This window comes from Sturnira hondurensis, unplaced genomic scaffold, assembly GCF_014824575.4.
Source record: "Sturnira hondurensis isolate 20B ecotype Veracruz unplaced genomic scaffold, ASM1482457v3 Scaffold0006413, whole genome shotgun sequence".
In the NCBI taxonomy this organism is placed as follows: Eukaryota; Metazoa; Chordata; class Mammalia; order Chiroptera; family Phyllostomidae; genus Sturnira; species Sturnira hondurensis.
This window is the reverse complement of record NW_028079044.1, coordinates 58305592-58321224: the sequence shown is the minus strand read 5'-3', so window position 1 is coordinate 58321224 and position 15633 is coordinate 58305592. Positions and strand designations below refer to the sequence as shown.

The 15633-nt window shown below is 54.7% G+C and overlaps 1 protein-coding gene across 4 annotated transcripts in view; it reads right to left on the bottom strand.

The window, feature by feature from the left end:
- ATP6V1C2 (ATPase H+ transporting V1 subunit C2) overlaps positions 1 to 15633 on the bottom strand; it is a 38193-nt gene that overhangs the window by 11494 nt on the left and 11066 nt on the right. For all 4 annotated transcript variants that reach the window (XM_037048717.1, XM_037048715.1, XM_037048719.1 and 1 more), the window contains exons 4-5: positions 7700 to 7785; positions 2917 to 3011 (exon numbers count right to left, since the gene is read on the bottom strand). In XM_037048717.1, the coding sequence (XP_036904612.1) occupies positions 2917 to 3011; positions 7700 to 7785 (181 nt within the window). The remainder of the gene's footprint in view (positions 1 to 2916; positions 3012 to 7699; positions 7786 to 15633) is intronic.

The window sequence follows — 15633 nt, the reverse complement described above, 5'->3', positions numbered from 1 at the left end:
GACCTTCTTATGCAGTGGGCGGTGTCGGGAATTGGAAGGACGCCCACCGGCCGCTGCCCTCCAGGGGCCATACTGCAACAGCAGAGTCCCCTACCGTGGAATCGGTGCCCCAGCGCCTGGCACCCACGGCACAGGGACTTCGAACGAGGTGGGTTCCCCGAGCCGACATGTGTGGGGCACGGGGCCTATTCCCACAGCTCCTGAGAGACACTGTGCCCATATCCCTGTCCTTGGCCACCATCAGTGATACCTCACCGGTGACTCGTGATCAGCCACCAAACGCAACAGAGCAGCACATGCTGACATGGGGACATCCCAGAATCCTCATAGGGAAAAAGGGGCGCTCTGTAGGGGACGGACAATGCTGAGTTGAAATCCATACAGTTTTTATATAGCTGGAAGGGTCTGCTTCAGACTTCTCAACACCGGTTTACGGTTTAGGGAGATTAAAGAGAGCAGGAATGGGGGTGGGCCGTGGTGTCCCAGGAGACCTTTCATGTTTTTAGCTTTACACTTGGTTATGTTTGATTTGGGGGGGAAAGAGTTATACTTTTTTTCACAATTTTAAAAATGTTTTTTACTTTACAAAGATTATTGATTTACAGAAAACTGTACAAATAGCCCATGGGGGCCCTGTCCCAGTCTCCAGTAGTAAGATCTCTCATGGAACAGTGTGACACCGTGACCAGCACATTGACATGGGCACAGTCCACAGGTCTTGATTTCTATAATAAGATTCATATATGTTTTTAAAATCCTGCAACCTCTCTGTTTTTCTGATCTCACCACAAGCCAATGAAAACACCCTACAGCGGGTGTTGGGACCCAATGAGATGGGGAGAGGAGCTGAGACTCTGAGCCAGACTTCCAACTCTGATCAGCTGTGTGACCCGGCGTCTGTCCCTGAACCTCGATGAGCTCGGAGCCATGGCGCCGGTGCAAGCTACTCCAATGCACGGAGCAGCTCGTGCACAGGGGTGAGTTCTTTCCTGCACCAGCCTGAGCTTCCCAAGGGAGGCAGGCCTGGGTCCCCTCTGCACCTCCCGGCAGAGTGGCCAGTGCTGGGCAGAGCTGAGATCGCACATGCTCAACAGAACTCAACACCAGCCCTGCTCCTTAGGGGGTCACCCCCCACAGGAGACAGGCCCCTTGCGGCACCAGAGGGGCATCGCCAGCCGCCAGCACCCCGTGGGTTGGCAGGGAGCTGGCCCTCCACCACGGGCAGACACGCCCATGGTGGAGGAATGGATCTGTTGCTGTTCCACCAGTGAGATTTGGGGATTTTTTGAAATGACAGCATCACCCAGCCTGAGGAGGCTGACACAGCCACGGGCTGGGCAGGCCCCCGGCCAGGGGACATGCTGCCACTCAGTGTGCAGGGCTGGGAGCTCTCCCCACACCTCTTCATTGAAGGAGGAGTAGGTGGCTTAGCTCCCGGCTGCTGAGCAGGTCAAGCCTCCCCGGACTGTCTCAGGACGGGGCTCCTCCCAGGATGAGAGACCTGTCCGATCACCCAGACGATGCTACTCAACGCCCACCACATGTGACAGGTACCTCCCCACGGCTCTCCCAGGGGCTGGGATGTGTCTAGTTGACCGCTGAGACCTCCTGCTGGGGGAAGAGGCCTGAGCCAGGGCTGAGGGCACCACATGGGGGCTCTGGTACAGGGCAGGGTCAGGGAGCCCATGCCCCGAGCCTCTGTTGGGCTGGCTCAGGGAGCAGGGTCAGCCTAGCACCCCTGGGGCAGGTGCCCTGCATGCCGCATGACCCAGCCCTTCATGCCCACCTAGTGCAAGGCCTCAACCCTGCAGCCCTTGCAGTGGGCACCTCACCTGGGCCGGCCTCCCACCTGAAATCAGAGGAAGGTGACACCTACCTCCCAGGACGGATATGAGAAGGAAAAGAAGTGAAAGAGCCCCGCGTGGTCCCAGGCACACAAGGGTGCCACCAAACCCCCGCTCTCTCCCTGTCTCTACTTCCTTGCCAAAGCCATTCTTTGGATCCCCTGGACTAGAGAGAAGCCAGGTTCTGTCCCCCAGCCTGCTCTGCCCCCTCAGCCAAGGGCCCTATGCACTCTGAGGCCTTCATCACTGGGTCTGGTGACCCCAGGACAGCCTCGCGGTGAGCACTGTCCCAGGGGACTCAGAGATGGGCACTGGCTGCCCCATTTGGCTCCACCTGGCCTCTGTAGTGGGGGCAGGGCTTGGCCAGCCCGCCGGACAGCCATCTGCTCCTGGGTTAGGGGGAGGCAGGGGCACAGCAGCCACCCAGGAACTGCACCCGGCCCAGGGGCTCCAGGCAGCCCCTCCTGGAGGGACTTCCAGAATCACTGCCTGATTGTGCCAGGAGGAGCTGGGACTTCTGTGACATCAGGGGTGCCCATGGAGCCGCACCCACATTTCCGGGCCCTCTGGCCCCAGGCAGGGCCAGGGCCTGCAGTGAGGAGAGGCCAGCTGCACCACAGGGACAGTCCCAGCAGCCACCTCCTCCCCCGGTCCACCCAGCCCTGCCCAGGTGGCTCTGCCACTGAGCAGACAACAGGAACGCTTTGTTCCTGGCCCGGCTCAGGCTCTCTCCCAGGCACTTGGGCCAGCAGGAGAGCTGACCTAGGAGGGCTCCACAGAGTGTGGAGGGAGTGGGGACAGGCTGTCACAAACCATCAGCGCCTGCCCTCAGGGAGACAACGAGCTATGAGACACCTCCCACCCAGGGCCCCCAGAGCAGAGAAGCAAAACCTGGAGGCCATGCCTGTCAAGAAAGGGTGACCACGGGGACAGCCCAGCCTCCTGCTCTGGCCCTCCCCAGAAAGTCCATCTGCTTTGCCAGGGCCCAGATGCATGTAGATCCATGTCGGATGGTCCGAGGGCCCCGGTCACTGAAGCATAAGCATCCCCTGAAGGAAGGCCCTTCTCTTACCTTTGCTAGGGTGTCCACCACACCCACCAGTGGCTGCTTCGCAGGGTATTTGGCCATGTCCCATTCAAATTGAGTCACAAAGGACGTCAAATCAACTGGAAGAACACAAAGGCGTATCAGCACGTGAGCGGGGCTGATAACCAGTGAGATCCAGCTGTCGGGCCCCAACCACCTACTGCACTCCCAGCCGGGAAGCAATATCAGAGGGACCAGAGGACAGACCTGGGCTCCGGGGCAGCGCACCCCGCGGCGGGGCCGAGTGCTGGGCCAGCTGCCTGGCCGCTGCCCGCACCTGGAACCCCACCGTGAAGCACAGCAGGCGGAAGGGACGCTGCCCCAGCTGCGCCCTCTGCCCAGCCTCAGCCTCCGCTGGCTGCCCCAGAGCAGGCACCAGGAGGGAGGAGCGAGGGAGGAGCGAAGTTGGCTGAGAGGCCGAGGATGCCGGGCTCATTCCCTGCCTTTTACAGTTGCTTGGGAGACGCTTCCCTGCTAGGTTATCCTTTGGATTTGAGGTACCCCAAAGGCACACCAGGGACCCCCCAGCCAACCCCCAAAGACACGCAGACTGTCCTGGATGCCACCTGCTCACAAGAGGAGCCATCTTCCTGCCTCCTGTGTCCAAGCGCCGGACAGAGGTGATTTCAACACACGGGTCTGTTGTAAAGGTGTTTTAAACACGAGCAGAGTGTTGGAACTGGTGAATGTGGTTCTTAGTATCTGGCATGGATGTGCATTTTTCCAGTGTATGTTCTTCATTTTTATATAAAATGGCCTTATAATTAGAGACCCCCTCCATATGCTTGTACCCAGGAAAGGCCTGCATTGGACACAGTGAAGGAAATGGGTTCTCACCAGGAGCCACGTCTGCCAGCACCTTGACCTTGAGCCAGCCTCCAGAACCGTGAGATGAACGTCTGATGGGTAAGCCCCCAGTTCGTGGTACTTTGTTATGGCAGCCAGACCAGAGTCACACAGGTTTGGGTGTTAATTTGGCATTAGTATGGATTTTGGTACTGCCTCCCAATGGCAGGGAAATGACCTTGTAAAAGGAAACAGCCCTGGGAGGAACCGAATTAATGTCTGGATAATAACAGGGGGTGTGGTCAAGGGCAGAACCGGAAGGTCGGGAAGGACTCCTCCTGTGGCACCAGGAGCCCCTGATCCCACTTCCTGAACCCTACTGTGGTCCAGGCACTGGGCAAGCATGCGGGTCACACGCTGACAGGCAGAGACTGCCGCCTATCCCACAGGCCAGGGGACAGGCACCTTTGGCAGGAGATGCCAGGCTTTAGGGTCAGTCCCCCTTTTCGTCCCCTCTCTGCCACCACCTCCTGCGTCTGGTAGAGACTCCACTGCCCAAGCCAAGCCACCTTTGACCCCCGGGTTGTCCCTCGCTGCAACATCAGGATGGAGCCCCCGCAAGCTCCCCTTCCCACGACACTGGCAATGCTACCCACTCATCCCTGAGTCGCTTGCCCTTTTGGGGTCCCTAAGGGAAGCGCGCTGTCTTGCTGTCCCCAGGGCCTGGTGCAGAGCAAGGGCCCCACATTCGAATCTTCCTAATAACCCTGGTCATTGTTCTAACTCGCCCGGCCTGGGCTGCTCCCAGGAGGCAGGTGGCAGCCCAAGCTCTCATCTCCGTGCACCTCCACAAAGTCCAGCATCTCTGTGGCACTTGGACCAAGGACGGTGGGCTCCCTGTCTCCACAAGAAGGGCCAGAATCCCTTTAGGGCCCCCTCTCAGTGGCTCCCAGACCCTTGGTCTCTGTCTCACCACGGAGTGCAGGCTGCTGCGGGAAGCCCCCCACCCTGGGCTGACTCCTCTGGGGGACAGTCACATCTGGATGCCCAGCACTTGGCACAGTGCTTGGCACTCAGGAGCCAAGCAGGGACGTCTGGTGAGTGAAGCAGGAGGGGAGGCTGGGTAAGGAGCCCATGCAGACCTCCCTATGGAAGGCTGCAGTCTGTGACAGTGACCGCCCCCTCCCCTGCAGCACCTGCCCCACCACGTCCGGAGCTCCAGCTCCAGACACTGACCGTGGCCCCGAGTCACTCATCCAAGGGAGGCCTTGCCTGTCCACACATGGCCTTAGGTGAGAACAGGCTCTGGGGATAGTCTGCCCCTCAGCAGGCATAGCCTCCTCGGGCCATAGGGTATGTCCAGGACTGCAGCCTATCTCTGTCCGCTTGGGAAAGAACCAGCCTCCCCTCCCTCTCCTGGCCAAGGTCAGCGAAGCCTGGTCTCCCAGGGAGCTATGTGGCCTGTGCATCCAGACCTCGAGGTAGGCAGGCCCACTCAGGCAGCAGCTCTTGAGCTACAAGGCTCACATCTGAGACCAAAGCCAGGCCTGCCTGGCAGGCGTGCAGCAGAACGAGGACCTGTGACCACACAGGCTGCCACCCAGAAGTCACAGGGACCTTCCGGCGTGGAGAGCGTCTGTGCACCTCTGGGGCCTGGGCTGGACCAGGGTGTGCTCGCTCAGCTTCCGCTGAGATCAAATGCACCCAGGCCCCATGCGCTTCTGTGTCCAAGGCTCAGCTCAGGGCAAAGAGCAAACAAAAGTGGAAGGTGCCCAGGCAAAGCTACCAGCCTGAACAGGCATGAAGTCATTGGCAGGGGAGAACCCCAAGACCCAGAGAGGCGACCTGCCAAGGCCACACAGCACATTCCACAGCAGGGCCAGGTCTGACCGCCTCCTGGCTGGGGATCCTGGCCCTCCACACAATCTGAGTTCCCAGGTATGTTCTGGGGGAGACTGGACTAAAATCCCACCTGCTGGGGCCACCCTGAGTTCCTCTGGTGGGCTCTGTCAGCCCCCGGTTCCAGGGTCTTCAAAACAAAAGGATTTCCCCATCGAAAGAACATCAGCAAAGCCCAAGCCAAGCTAAGTGTAAAAGGTCGCTTGACCTCAGTCCCTTTCAGAGCCCGTACCCTGGCATCCTTGGCCTCTGTCGGCAATGGCCTCGGGTAGAGAACAAGCTGTGGAAGCTCACAGGGACCCAACTTGCACGATGCCTAGAGATGATGACTCAAAGGAGCAAAGCCGAATGGCCTCCCCTGGAGGAGGGAGGCAGGGTCTCTCAGAGCCAGAGCCATCTGGGCAGGGGATGTGACGGAATAACCACGCCTGATACTAAGTCACGTGAATGTTGAGCAGCGTGTGAGCACCATTTGGCTGTGAGTTTGAACCCTCCATCCCTAGAGACCAGTTTTCTTGTAGAAAAGCAGCTCTCTACCTTAAGTCAGCTCTTCTGTCTAGGGCCCTGCTGGGAAATAAGACCAGTTGATTTTTATAATAACATAATCTGTGTATCAGCATCAGCAAGAAATCTCACTGCAAATGAAGAGATTACACTGGGGAAGGTGTTTTGCTAGCTTCCAGTCTGTAGGAGCCAGCAGGTCCTAAAGGGTCTGCTGGCTATAGTTCCTCCAGCTGAAGCCGGTGGGGGAAACCCAGAGCAAATGGCTCTTCTAAGGCTGAAACTGGGAAAGGCCTGTGTGGGCACAGGGGCTCCCTCCAGGTGCTTGGGAGGAGCAGGCTCCTTGCCCATCCAGGCTGCACAGAGCCAAGCCTGGCATTGCAGCTGCCTGGGGCCGCACAATGGCCAGCCTCCCAGGCAGGAAGGGGGACTGCAAGGCCAAGATGCAGAAGGCTACCCAGACCCCAGAGCCAAAGCACCCCCACTCCGGGAGGTATGCAGAGCTGCTGTGGAGGCAGGGGAGGCCTGAGGGAGGGAGAAGGGAATGAAACAGTTGCTCTCTGGGTCACATGGATATAGTGACCGAGTGCCGGGTGGTACTGGGGAAATCCACTGTCACCAGGTCACTGTACCCTGATGACCAGACCAAGATCCCCCCTTCCCAAGGGACATGTGGGCACCACACTGCACACACACACACACACACACACAGCAAACAATGCACGACCTACTCTTTAAACATTTCATTTTTTCCTTCACACCTGCAATGTAAGAAGGTGTCATTATTCAACCGCATCCACGTACAAAGCCAAGTTCAGGTCTGGGAGTATGAACATTTCCATTTGTCAATTGAAACAAGCCAATAGAAAGCTTTTTAAGGTTGCCAGGAAGGGGGGAAATACGAATTTCTGTGTAACACATGATGTCAATGTTAAGTGTAGAATCCAACCCCTCGTTTTCAGCACAGATGCCTGTGTCGTCACAGGTTTAATTAACAGCAGATATTTAAACACCTAATTTCTAAAGTCTCCAAAGTTGCCAACTTTTCATCTAGCACATTTTAAGTGCACTCCAATTCCAGGTACACAATGGGCCAAAACATTCTCGGTCTAACTCCCTATTTTCTGGGCCCAAGGTACAATTTCAGTTTGAGACATCACGCAGGATAGCAGGGTGTTTCAGCCTTGTTCTGGGAAAAGGCCAATAAACCCGTCGGGGGTGAGGGGGGCTGGGGAGCTGGGGGCCAGGGTGGAACCGCCCACGAAGGAGAGAGCAGAGGCTGACGGAGAAGGCGGGGAGGGCAAGACACCCAGGAAACTCCCCTGAACACATTTCCACTTCAAATTTCTTTCAGGGTTTCAGCTATGGGGTAAAAACACACGACAGGGGGCAATACACTGGCCAAGGGGCAGGCCTTCCCAACCTCCCTGCTGTTGGGCTGACAGCGGGATGCATAGTGTCAGCCACTTCAGAGCCTCCTGGGGGGGTGGGGGGGGCACCGAATGGTATGGCCACACCCAGGGCTACCCACGGGCCAGCGGAGCTGGGGCAGCACGGCAGTGAGGACAGAGGGGCAACCTACCTCCGTTGGCCAGGAGGTTCTCCCGGACCTTCCCCTTGGCGTCCTCCATGACCTCCACCACGCTCTGGGCCATTCTCTTTATGAGGCTTTGGGAAGAGAACACAGGGCGGGTTAGAGTGCACACTGCCCTCAGAAGACAAGCCCCGCTGGTGGGGAAAGGAGTGGGTGCCACCCTTTGGGGAATAATCTGGCAATGTGGAGGAAAAGGCTTCAACTGCTGGCGGCCTTTGAACCAGGATGTCCACTTCTGGGAACTGGTTAAGGAAACAGGACAAACAGGAAAAGCTTTCTGAATAAAAAAGATGTTCTTCGCAGCAGTGTGGCTGACAGCGAAGAACTGGAAACCGCTGGAAGGTTCTACAATAGGGGATTGTTTTAGTAAATATTGGTACATGCAGCTGAGGGGTTATCAGGCAGCCTTTGTAAACAAGGTTTACAAAGAATTTCTAATCCTGTGGAGGGAGGCGTGAATTATAATGCTACGTGGAAAACAAACAAGAATCAAACCTGTACAGAAAGTGTGGCTACAACTCCGTGAAAACTGTTCCTCCAATTTTAGTTATTTTGTATTATAATCTGGTATCACTTTTTAAAAAGATTTTATTTGTTTATTTTTAGAGGCAGGGGAAGGGAGGGATATAGAGAAAAAGAGAAACATTGATGTGCAAAAGAAACACCAGTTGCCTCTTGCACACCCCCAACTGTGGACCTGGCCTGCAACCCGGCATGTGCCCTGACTGGGAATCAAACCAGTGACCTCTCGGTTTATGGGACAGCACCTAACCCACTGTGTCACACCAGTCAGGGCTGGTATCACTTTTATCATTAGAAAATTAAAACTTTTTAAGTCACCAGAAGTATACTGAAGGCTTCAGAAAGTACTTGGAGGCAGAAGGACGTGACTTTGCACAGCTCCGCCAATTACCAGGCGCATAACCTGGCTCAAGTTTCTTTCATCTCGCCGAGCCTCAGCTCTCTTAGGTGTAAAATGTGGTTATAGCCATTTTGCAGGATAATTGCATTAATATAACTAATCAGGCACCTGGCATATAGTAGCAAAGAGGGTCTACTCGTAGAAGTTGGCTAATTAGAACCGCAATTGGAAAAGTGCCAAACCAGGATGAAAGCCTGAAAGTTCCGATGGGCCAAATCTTTGCCTCGGGCCCTCTCTCCAAATCCCCTTTGCTCCCAGGCAGGAGGCAGCATGTGTGGGAGGACAGAGCCGGTCACCGATGTCCAACTGGAGAACAAGGTCTGCTGCTGCTGCTGCAGGGGCCAGCCCTGGCCACACGGAGCCTGGGGCCGGGGGCTGGGGGGGGAGGCCCCTCCCACCAGCATCCCCCCCTTAGTTCATGTCCATGGGTTGTACATATAAGTTCTCTGAGTCCTCTGTTTCCCACACCATTTTTATCTCTCCCCATCTATTTTATGCCCACTAATTACGTGGCTTCTTCCCTGTACCTTTTCCCCCTATTCCTCCCCTCTCCCTCCCCACTGAAACCCCTCCATGTGACGTCCATTTCTCTGATTCTGGCTGTTTGCTTAGTTTTTGTTTTCATTATTTTCCTTTTCTTTTAGGTTCATTTGTTGATAGTTGTTTGTTGTCATTTTACTGTTCACATTTTTACCTTCTTTTTCTTAGATAAGTCCCTTTAACATTTCATAGAATAAGGTCTTGGTGATGATGAATTCCTTTAACTTGACCTTATCTGGGAAGCACTTTATCTGCTCTTCCATTCTAAATGATAGCTTTGCTGGAGAGAGTAATCTTGGACATAGGTCCTTGCTTTTCATGACTTGGAATACTTTCCAGCCCTTTCTCACCTGCAAGGTTTCTTTTGAGACATCAGCTGATAGTCTGTCTGATGGGAACTCCTTTGTGGGTCACTATCTCCTTTTCTCTTGCTGCTTTTAAGATTCTCTCCTCTTTAACCTTGGGTAGCTTAATGATATGTGCCTTGGTGTGTCCCTCTTTGGGTCCAACTTCTTTGGGACTCTCTGAGCTCCCTGGACTTCCTGGAAGTCTATTTCCTTTACCAGATTGGGGAAGTTTTCCTTCATTATTTGTTCAAATAAATTTTCAATTTCTTGCTATTGTTCTTTTTCTTCTGACACCCCTATGATTCGGATGTTGGAATGTTTCAGGCTGTCCCAGAGGTTCCTAAGTCTCTCTTCATTTTTTTGAACTCTTGTTTCTTCATTCTGTTCTGGTTGGATGTTTATTTTTCCCTTTTCTCCAAATTGTTGCTCTGAGTCCTCGTTTCCTTCCTGTCACTGTTGGTTCCCTGAATATTTTGCTTTATTTCACTTTGGATATCCTTCATTTGTTTCTTCATTTTTCGTAGAAAAATCAGACCAAGCTCAATCAGATCTGTGAGCATTTTGATTACCAGGGCTTTAAATTCTCCATCCAATAGGTTGACTATCTCCTCATTACTTGGCTCTCTTTCTGAGGTTTTGCTCTGTTCTTTCACTTGGGCCCTATTTCTTTGTTCAGCACACCTGTTAAGTTGTAAGGGGGTGGGGCCTTAGGTACTCACCAGGGCAAGGCAACCCTCCCTGCTGCAGAGCTGCCTGTGGGGAGGGGCCAGAGAGGGAACAGTGTGGATCGCCTGCTGGGCTCTAGCGCACTTTCCAGCGCACTGTCGTGTGAGACAGGGAGTTTCTCCCACCTTGGCAACCCCACCCTAGTCCACCGTCAGCTCTGAGGCTCAGTTCCACCTTCAGCCAGCCCCACTCGTGCAGTCCGCCACATCGCTGCAGGTTCTTACCGGTTGGTTGTTCTGGTTGACGTTTTCCTTAATTTCTTGGTGGTTGGAGCTCCATGCAGTTTGATTTTTCTGGCACTTCTGGTTGTTTATTGATTGTAGGTTGGCTGTTATCCTCCTTTTGGTTGTGTGAAGAAGCGAGGGGTTTCTACCTGTACCTCCATCTTGGCCAGGCACTATTTTTCCACAGGACATATCCTCATTTAAATTCCTTGTCTGTTTACCCTAAGAGAGCTTTGTTTTGTTTTAGGAGAAAGCAACAGGCGGCTCAGGCAAACATTTTCTCCAGCTGCAGGGACGGCTGGGACACCCCTGGGGCCTCTCCTGCCACTCCAGCTGTGGGACATCATATGTGGCCAGTCCCCATCTGGTTCCCCATCAACACATTTTGTGGCAAAGCTGCAGGGGGTGTGTTTCCTGGCTGTCCACGTACGTGAAATGTCCAGAACAGACAAGCCCATAGAGTGGGTGGCCGATGGCAAGGCAGGGAGGCGGGGGGGGGGGGGGGGGTNCAGGGAGGCGGGGGGGCTGGAGGAGGGGAGGGAGGCAACTGCTAATGTGTGCAGGCTTTCTTTTCTATTGTAGACGGTGACAAGGTTCTGCAATAGGTGACAGGGAGGGCCGCACAGCCTTGTACACACACTAGAGAGGAATGAACCGCACGCGTCAAAGGGTGACTGTTACAGTGGATGAATTGTATCACAAATGAAAAAACACGTCTTAGCCTTTCTCTCGGCTTTAGGGTGGAGACCCAGCCTGGAGGACAATGGCAGAGACTCTAGACTGGCCCTTTATGCTGGGTGTCACACCTTCTGCAAAGTCCCTTCCCTTGGCTCTGCTCCCTCTCCTGCATCAGCACCCTAGTTTACAGTTGCCACGAGTCTGCCCAGCTAGTCCCTGGGCACTGTCCCAGACAGAACCCGCCCTCGCTCTCCAGGTTCCCTCCGAAGCATCCTCTCTGCCTCCCCTGCCTCTCCCAGTCTGGCCTCCTCCCGTGCGTCCTCCCATGGCAGCCAGACAGGTGTCTAAAAATACACCTGTGCGCATGCCACCGTGCTGTCTCACCCACGCCAGAGGTTTCCCAAGGCGTCCCAACACTGAGGTTCTCACTCCTTAGAACAGTTTAGAAGCAGCACCCCAGCCAGCCCGGCTTCCTCTTTCTCCACCCCTCACCCCGCCCTCGCTGTGCCGGGGCCATCTGGACTCGCCCGAGCTCCCTGGATGCCACTCACCCTTTATAAGAGCCCATGGGTCCCCTCCTGGGGCAACTCACCCGTAACAAACACAACAGTGCTGGATGACACCCCACTCGATACATGCTGTTTCTCGCACTCAACAAAAACACATCGTGTGGCCCGGCTGGGTGGTGCAGGTGGGTGGAGCGTAGTCCTGTACACCAAAAGGTTGCGGGTTCGATTTCTGGTCAGGGCACGTACCTAGGCTGTGGATTCCACCCCCATTCGGGGTGCAACCAATCAATGTTTCTCTCTCTTTCTCAAGTCAATAAACATATCCTCAGGTGAGAATTAAACACACCCACACACAGTGTCTGCTTCACACCAGGCAACGTGATGGGGACACCGGGGTGAGCAAACTGACCATGGCTGCTGTCCTCGAGGGGCTCCCAGTACAACGCCCCCCCAGCTGCATCAGTTACCACCGGCAGACACGTTGCCTCCCTCCCCTGCCCGTCCCGTGGAACAAAACGTGCACACCGTGCAAACACGCAATGGCTCCCAGAACACCCGGCGGCCCAGAGGTACAGGCGGAACGAGAGCCCCCAAGACGAGAGAGGGGACCCAGCCCAGGGCTCCTGATCACGCACACGTCACCACAGTTAACCATCTCTACTCATCTACCTCCTCTGCCAGAACGTGAACTTCTTGAAGAATGGACATTTCCTTAAAAAATGATCAGTGTTTCTTATGATGGCAAAATAGTACTCCACGCAGCCTTTGTCCCCGGTAAGGGGGCCAGGCCCTGGGACCCCGTGTTCTGGAGCATCCCAATCTTGTCCCCTGTAAGCCACATCCCTCCTGTAGGCCCAGGAAGCAATATGACAGCTGCAAGATCAAAGGGAATGTGTGAAGGGACACTCTGGGTGCCCAGGACCCTAATGGTTCAACAGAGGGTCAGTGTCAACCCAGAGGGAGGAAATCACATGTCCGCACAAAGGTTGCACACGGGTGTTTATGACAACTTTATTTACCATCACCCCAAACTAGAAACCATCAAAACATCGCCTGACAGGTGAACGGATAAACAAACCGTGGCTTACATAAAACGGAATACTATGCAGCACTGAAAAGGACCCTGCAGCATGAATAAATCTCAAATAGTGATACAGCAAGGGAAAAACAGACCCAAAATGAAGCGTGTGTACCACATCACCCCATTCACAGAAGAATTCTGAAAGTGCCAACGATCTTCTGGTGACAGAAAGCCAGTCAGTGGTGGCTGAGGTGCAGGAAGAGCCTGATGACAAAGGGGTCCCAGGGGCCTTTTGGGGGAAGCGGGCATGTGGACCATTTTGACTGTGGTGACAGTATCGTGTGTGTATAGTGGGGCAGAAGGAGGTATGCAGTTGTGAGTACAGAGAAGTTTATTTCTGTGTTATCGATCATTGTGTCATAGTGTCCACACGAACAACTGTAAACCTCCTCTTGCCCCACCCTACGTGTCAAAACTCGACAATCAAAAAGCACCTCTTAAAATGTGCCATTTACTGCATGTTACCTGTATTTGAATAAAGGCATTTTTAAAAAGCCGATACTCCACAGAGGCAGCATTTCCTACCTCAGAGGTTCATAAAATCCCCCACGTTGGCAAGACAGTTCATGAGAAAAATCACAGGGTACGGAGCACTCTCTTCACCACTGGCAGAAAAGCAGGGTGGCCGGCCCAGAGAAATCCGGTGTCACTCATCAAAATGACAAAGGCGCACGGCCCCAGGACCCAGCAACTTTGTTCTGAGAATTCATCCTGCGGTGACACCTGCACACTTACAGGTGCAAAGCGACAATGCAGGTGCATGAGGGTCGGTGACAGGCTCCTGGTCCATAAAAGTGGACCAGCCAGCGCCCAGCCCTGGGGCTGCCCAGCAGGTGCTTCCCCATGGGGAATGCCAGGCTGCTGGAAAGCGGGCTACATACCGATGGGAGAAATCTCCCAGGAGACGCTGCTAAATGAAAAAGAAGCGCGATGCTCAGTAGCACATGTGGGTTACTACTCTGTGTCCAAAAAGGGAAAGTACAGAAACATATTCTGGAATTGTCTGTGTCTGCATAAAGGAGCGCCGGAGATGCACCCGAGGAACTAAGCGGGGGCCAGGAGGGTGGGATGGGGAGAGGGCGGAAGGGGGGCTTCTCCCTGTGCAGCCTTTTGCATTGTTCTGAACTTCGACGCGTGTGAACAGATTCCCTGTTCAGAAAGGAAAAAGGCTTTACTGCAAGCTTTTTCATGTACATTTAGAATCCCTGGCCTTGGGGTCAGCTTCTCAGAAGCGCATCAGGATTCAATGGAATGCACCTGTGTGAAGTGCCGACCGAAGAGCAGCAAGTGCCTCAGCAAGTGGGCTGGTCTCCACCCCACCTGCCCCCACCGAAGAGGCAGCCCCGGAGCCTGCCCTGGACATACACAACCGGCGCCCCTGCAAGGGTGCCCATGCCCCTGCCCCCGCGCACCAGGAGACGGTACAGGTGCCAAGAGTGGGGGCTCCGAACTGTGACAGGATGGACGTGTTTTCAGCAAATAGTCCTTCAGCACCTGAGTGAGCCAGACCCTGTTCTAGGGGCTGGGCCCAGAGATACAGCCTGTGTGTTCTTGGGGCTTATAGTCTATAAGAGATGAAGACAAGCCAGGCAAATACCAGACGGTGGCACGTGGAATGCAGAGAATCAAAACAGGGTGTCCCAGAGGGACCAGGCTGCCTAATCTGGAGAGGGCCTCTGGAGGAGGTGACGTTTAAACGGAGACCAGATGACAGAAGGAGCCCGCCCTGCCAGGGTGGGGTGGGATGGAGGTGGTTCAGACTAGGGTTATGCGCAGCCCAGGACCAGGTGAATCCTGGGGGTGGGAAGTGAGCAGGCCCATGGCTGTGAGGGCAGAACCTGGGACTGGAACGCTAAGGGATCCAGGAGCCAGGGTCAAACGCGTACCCTTCACACTGGGGGCATTGAGAAGCCACAGGAGAGTCACAAGTAAGAAAGTCATGTGATACCTTTAAAAAAAAAACCACTTTAGCTGCTGTGTGGAGAGTGGATAAGAGAAAATCAGAAGATGGGTTAGCAGTTTGGTGTAAAAATACATGAAGCAGGCATGGATGAAGGCGGAGCACTGAGAAGTGGACAGGTGTGGGACATGTTTGGGAGGTGCAGCCCGCAGGGCTTGGTCCTCACTGGAGCCACAAGTGGACGGTCAGGGAGCAGGGCCAGGCTGTTGGCGTGAGCACCAGGTGTGTGAGCCCAGGGAGCCTGTGTCGAGGTGGAGAGGCCTTGTCAAAAGAGGCTGCATCCACGTGAGCTGCCTGTTCAGAATAATACCAACTTCGGGCATGAAGCCATGCTAAAAAAAGCACCGTTTAAAGGTGCCCCTTGCCCTGGCCTGGGTGGCTCAATGGATTGAGCATCGCCCCATAAGACAAAGGTCACCGGTTCAATCCCTGGTCAGGGCATGTGTCTGGATTGTGGGCCAGGTCCCTAGTTGGGGCGTGTACGAGAGGCAACCAATCAATGTTTCTCTCCTTTTCTTCCTCCCTCCCTTCCCTTCTCTCTAAAAATAAATAAATACAAATAGAATCTTTCAAGTTGTCCCTTAAGCTCTTGGAAAGGAGAGTCCGAGTGGCTGCCACCCACGGAGGGCGTCACAAAGTGCCACAGCGTACAGGGTGAGGTCTGGTGACCGGAGGAGCCATGGGTTCCAGGAGCCGGCCAAGGCCTAACTAAGATGCACGTGCCTGAGATGAAACTTAATCTCTAAGGATTTAGTTTGCGAATTTCACAATGTTGCCCCAGGCCGGCCCTTACCCGAGTGGCCAGCCAACATACCTTCCTCCGCATTGGCTGGACTTCTGGTCTGGGAAGAGCTGCTGGGAGTTATGTGTGTGTTGGGGGGTGGCGGTGGGGGAGGGGGTCTGTCAGGTATGGAGCCACCTAAGGCAAAGCAGAG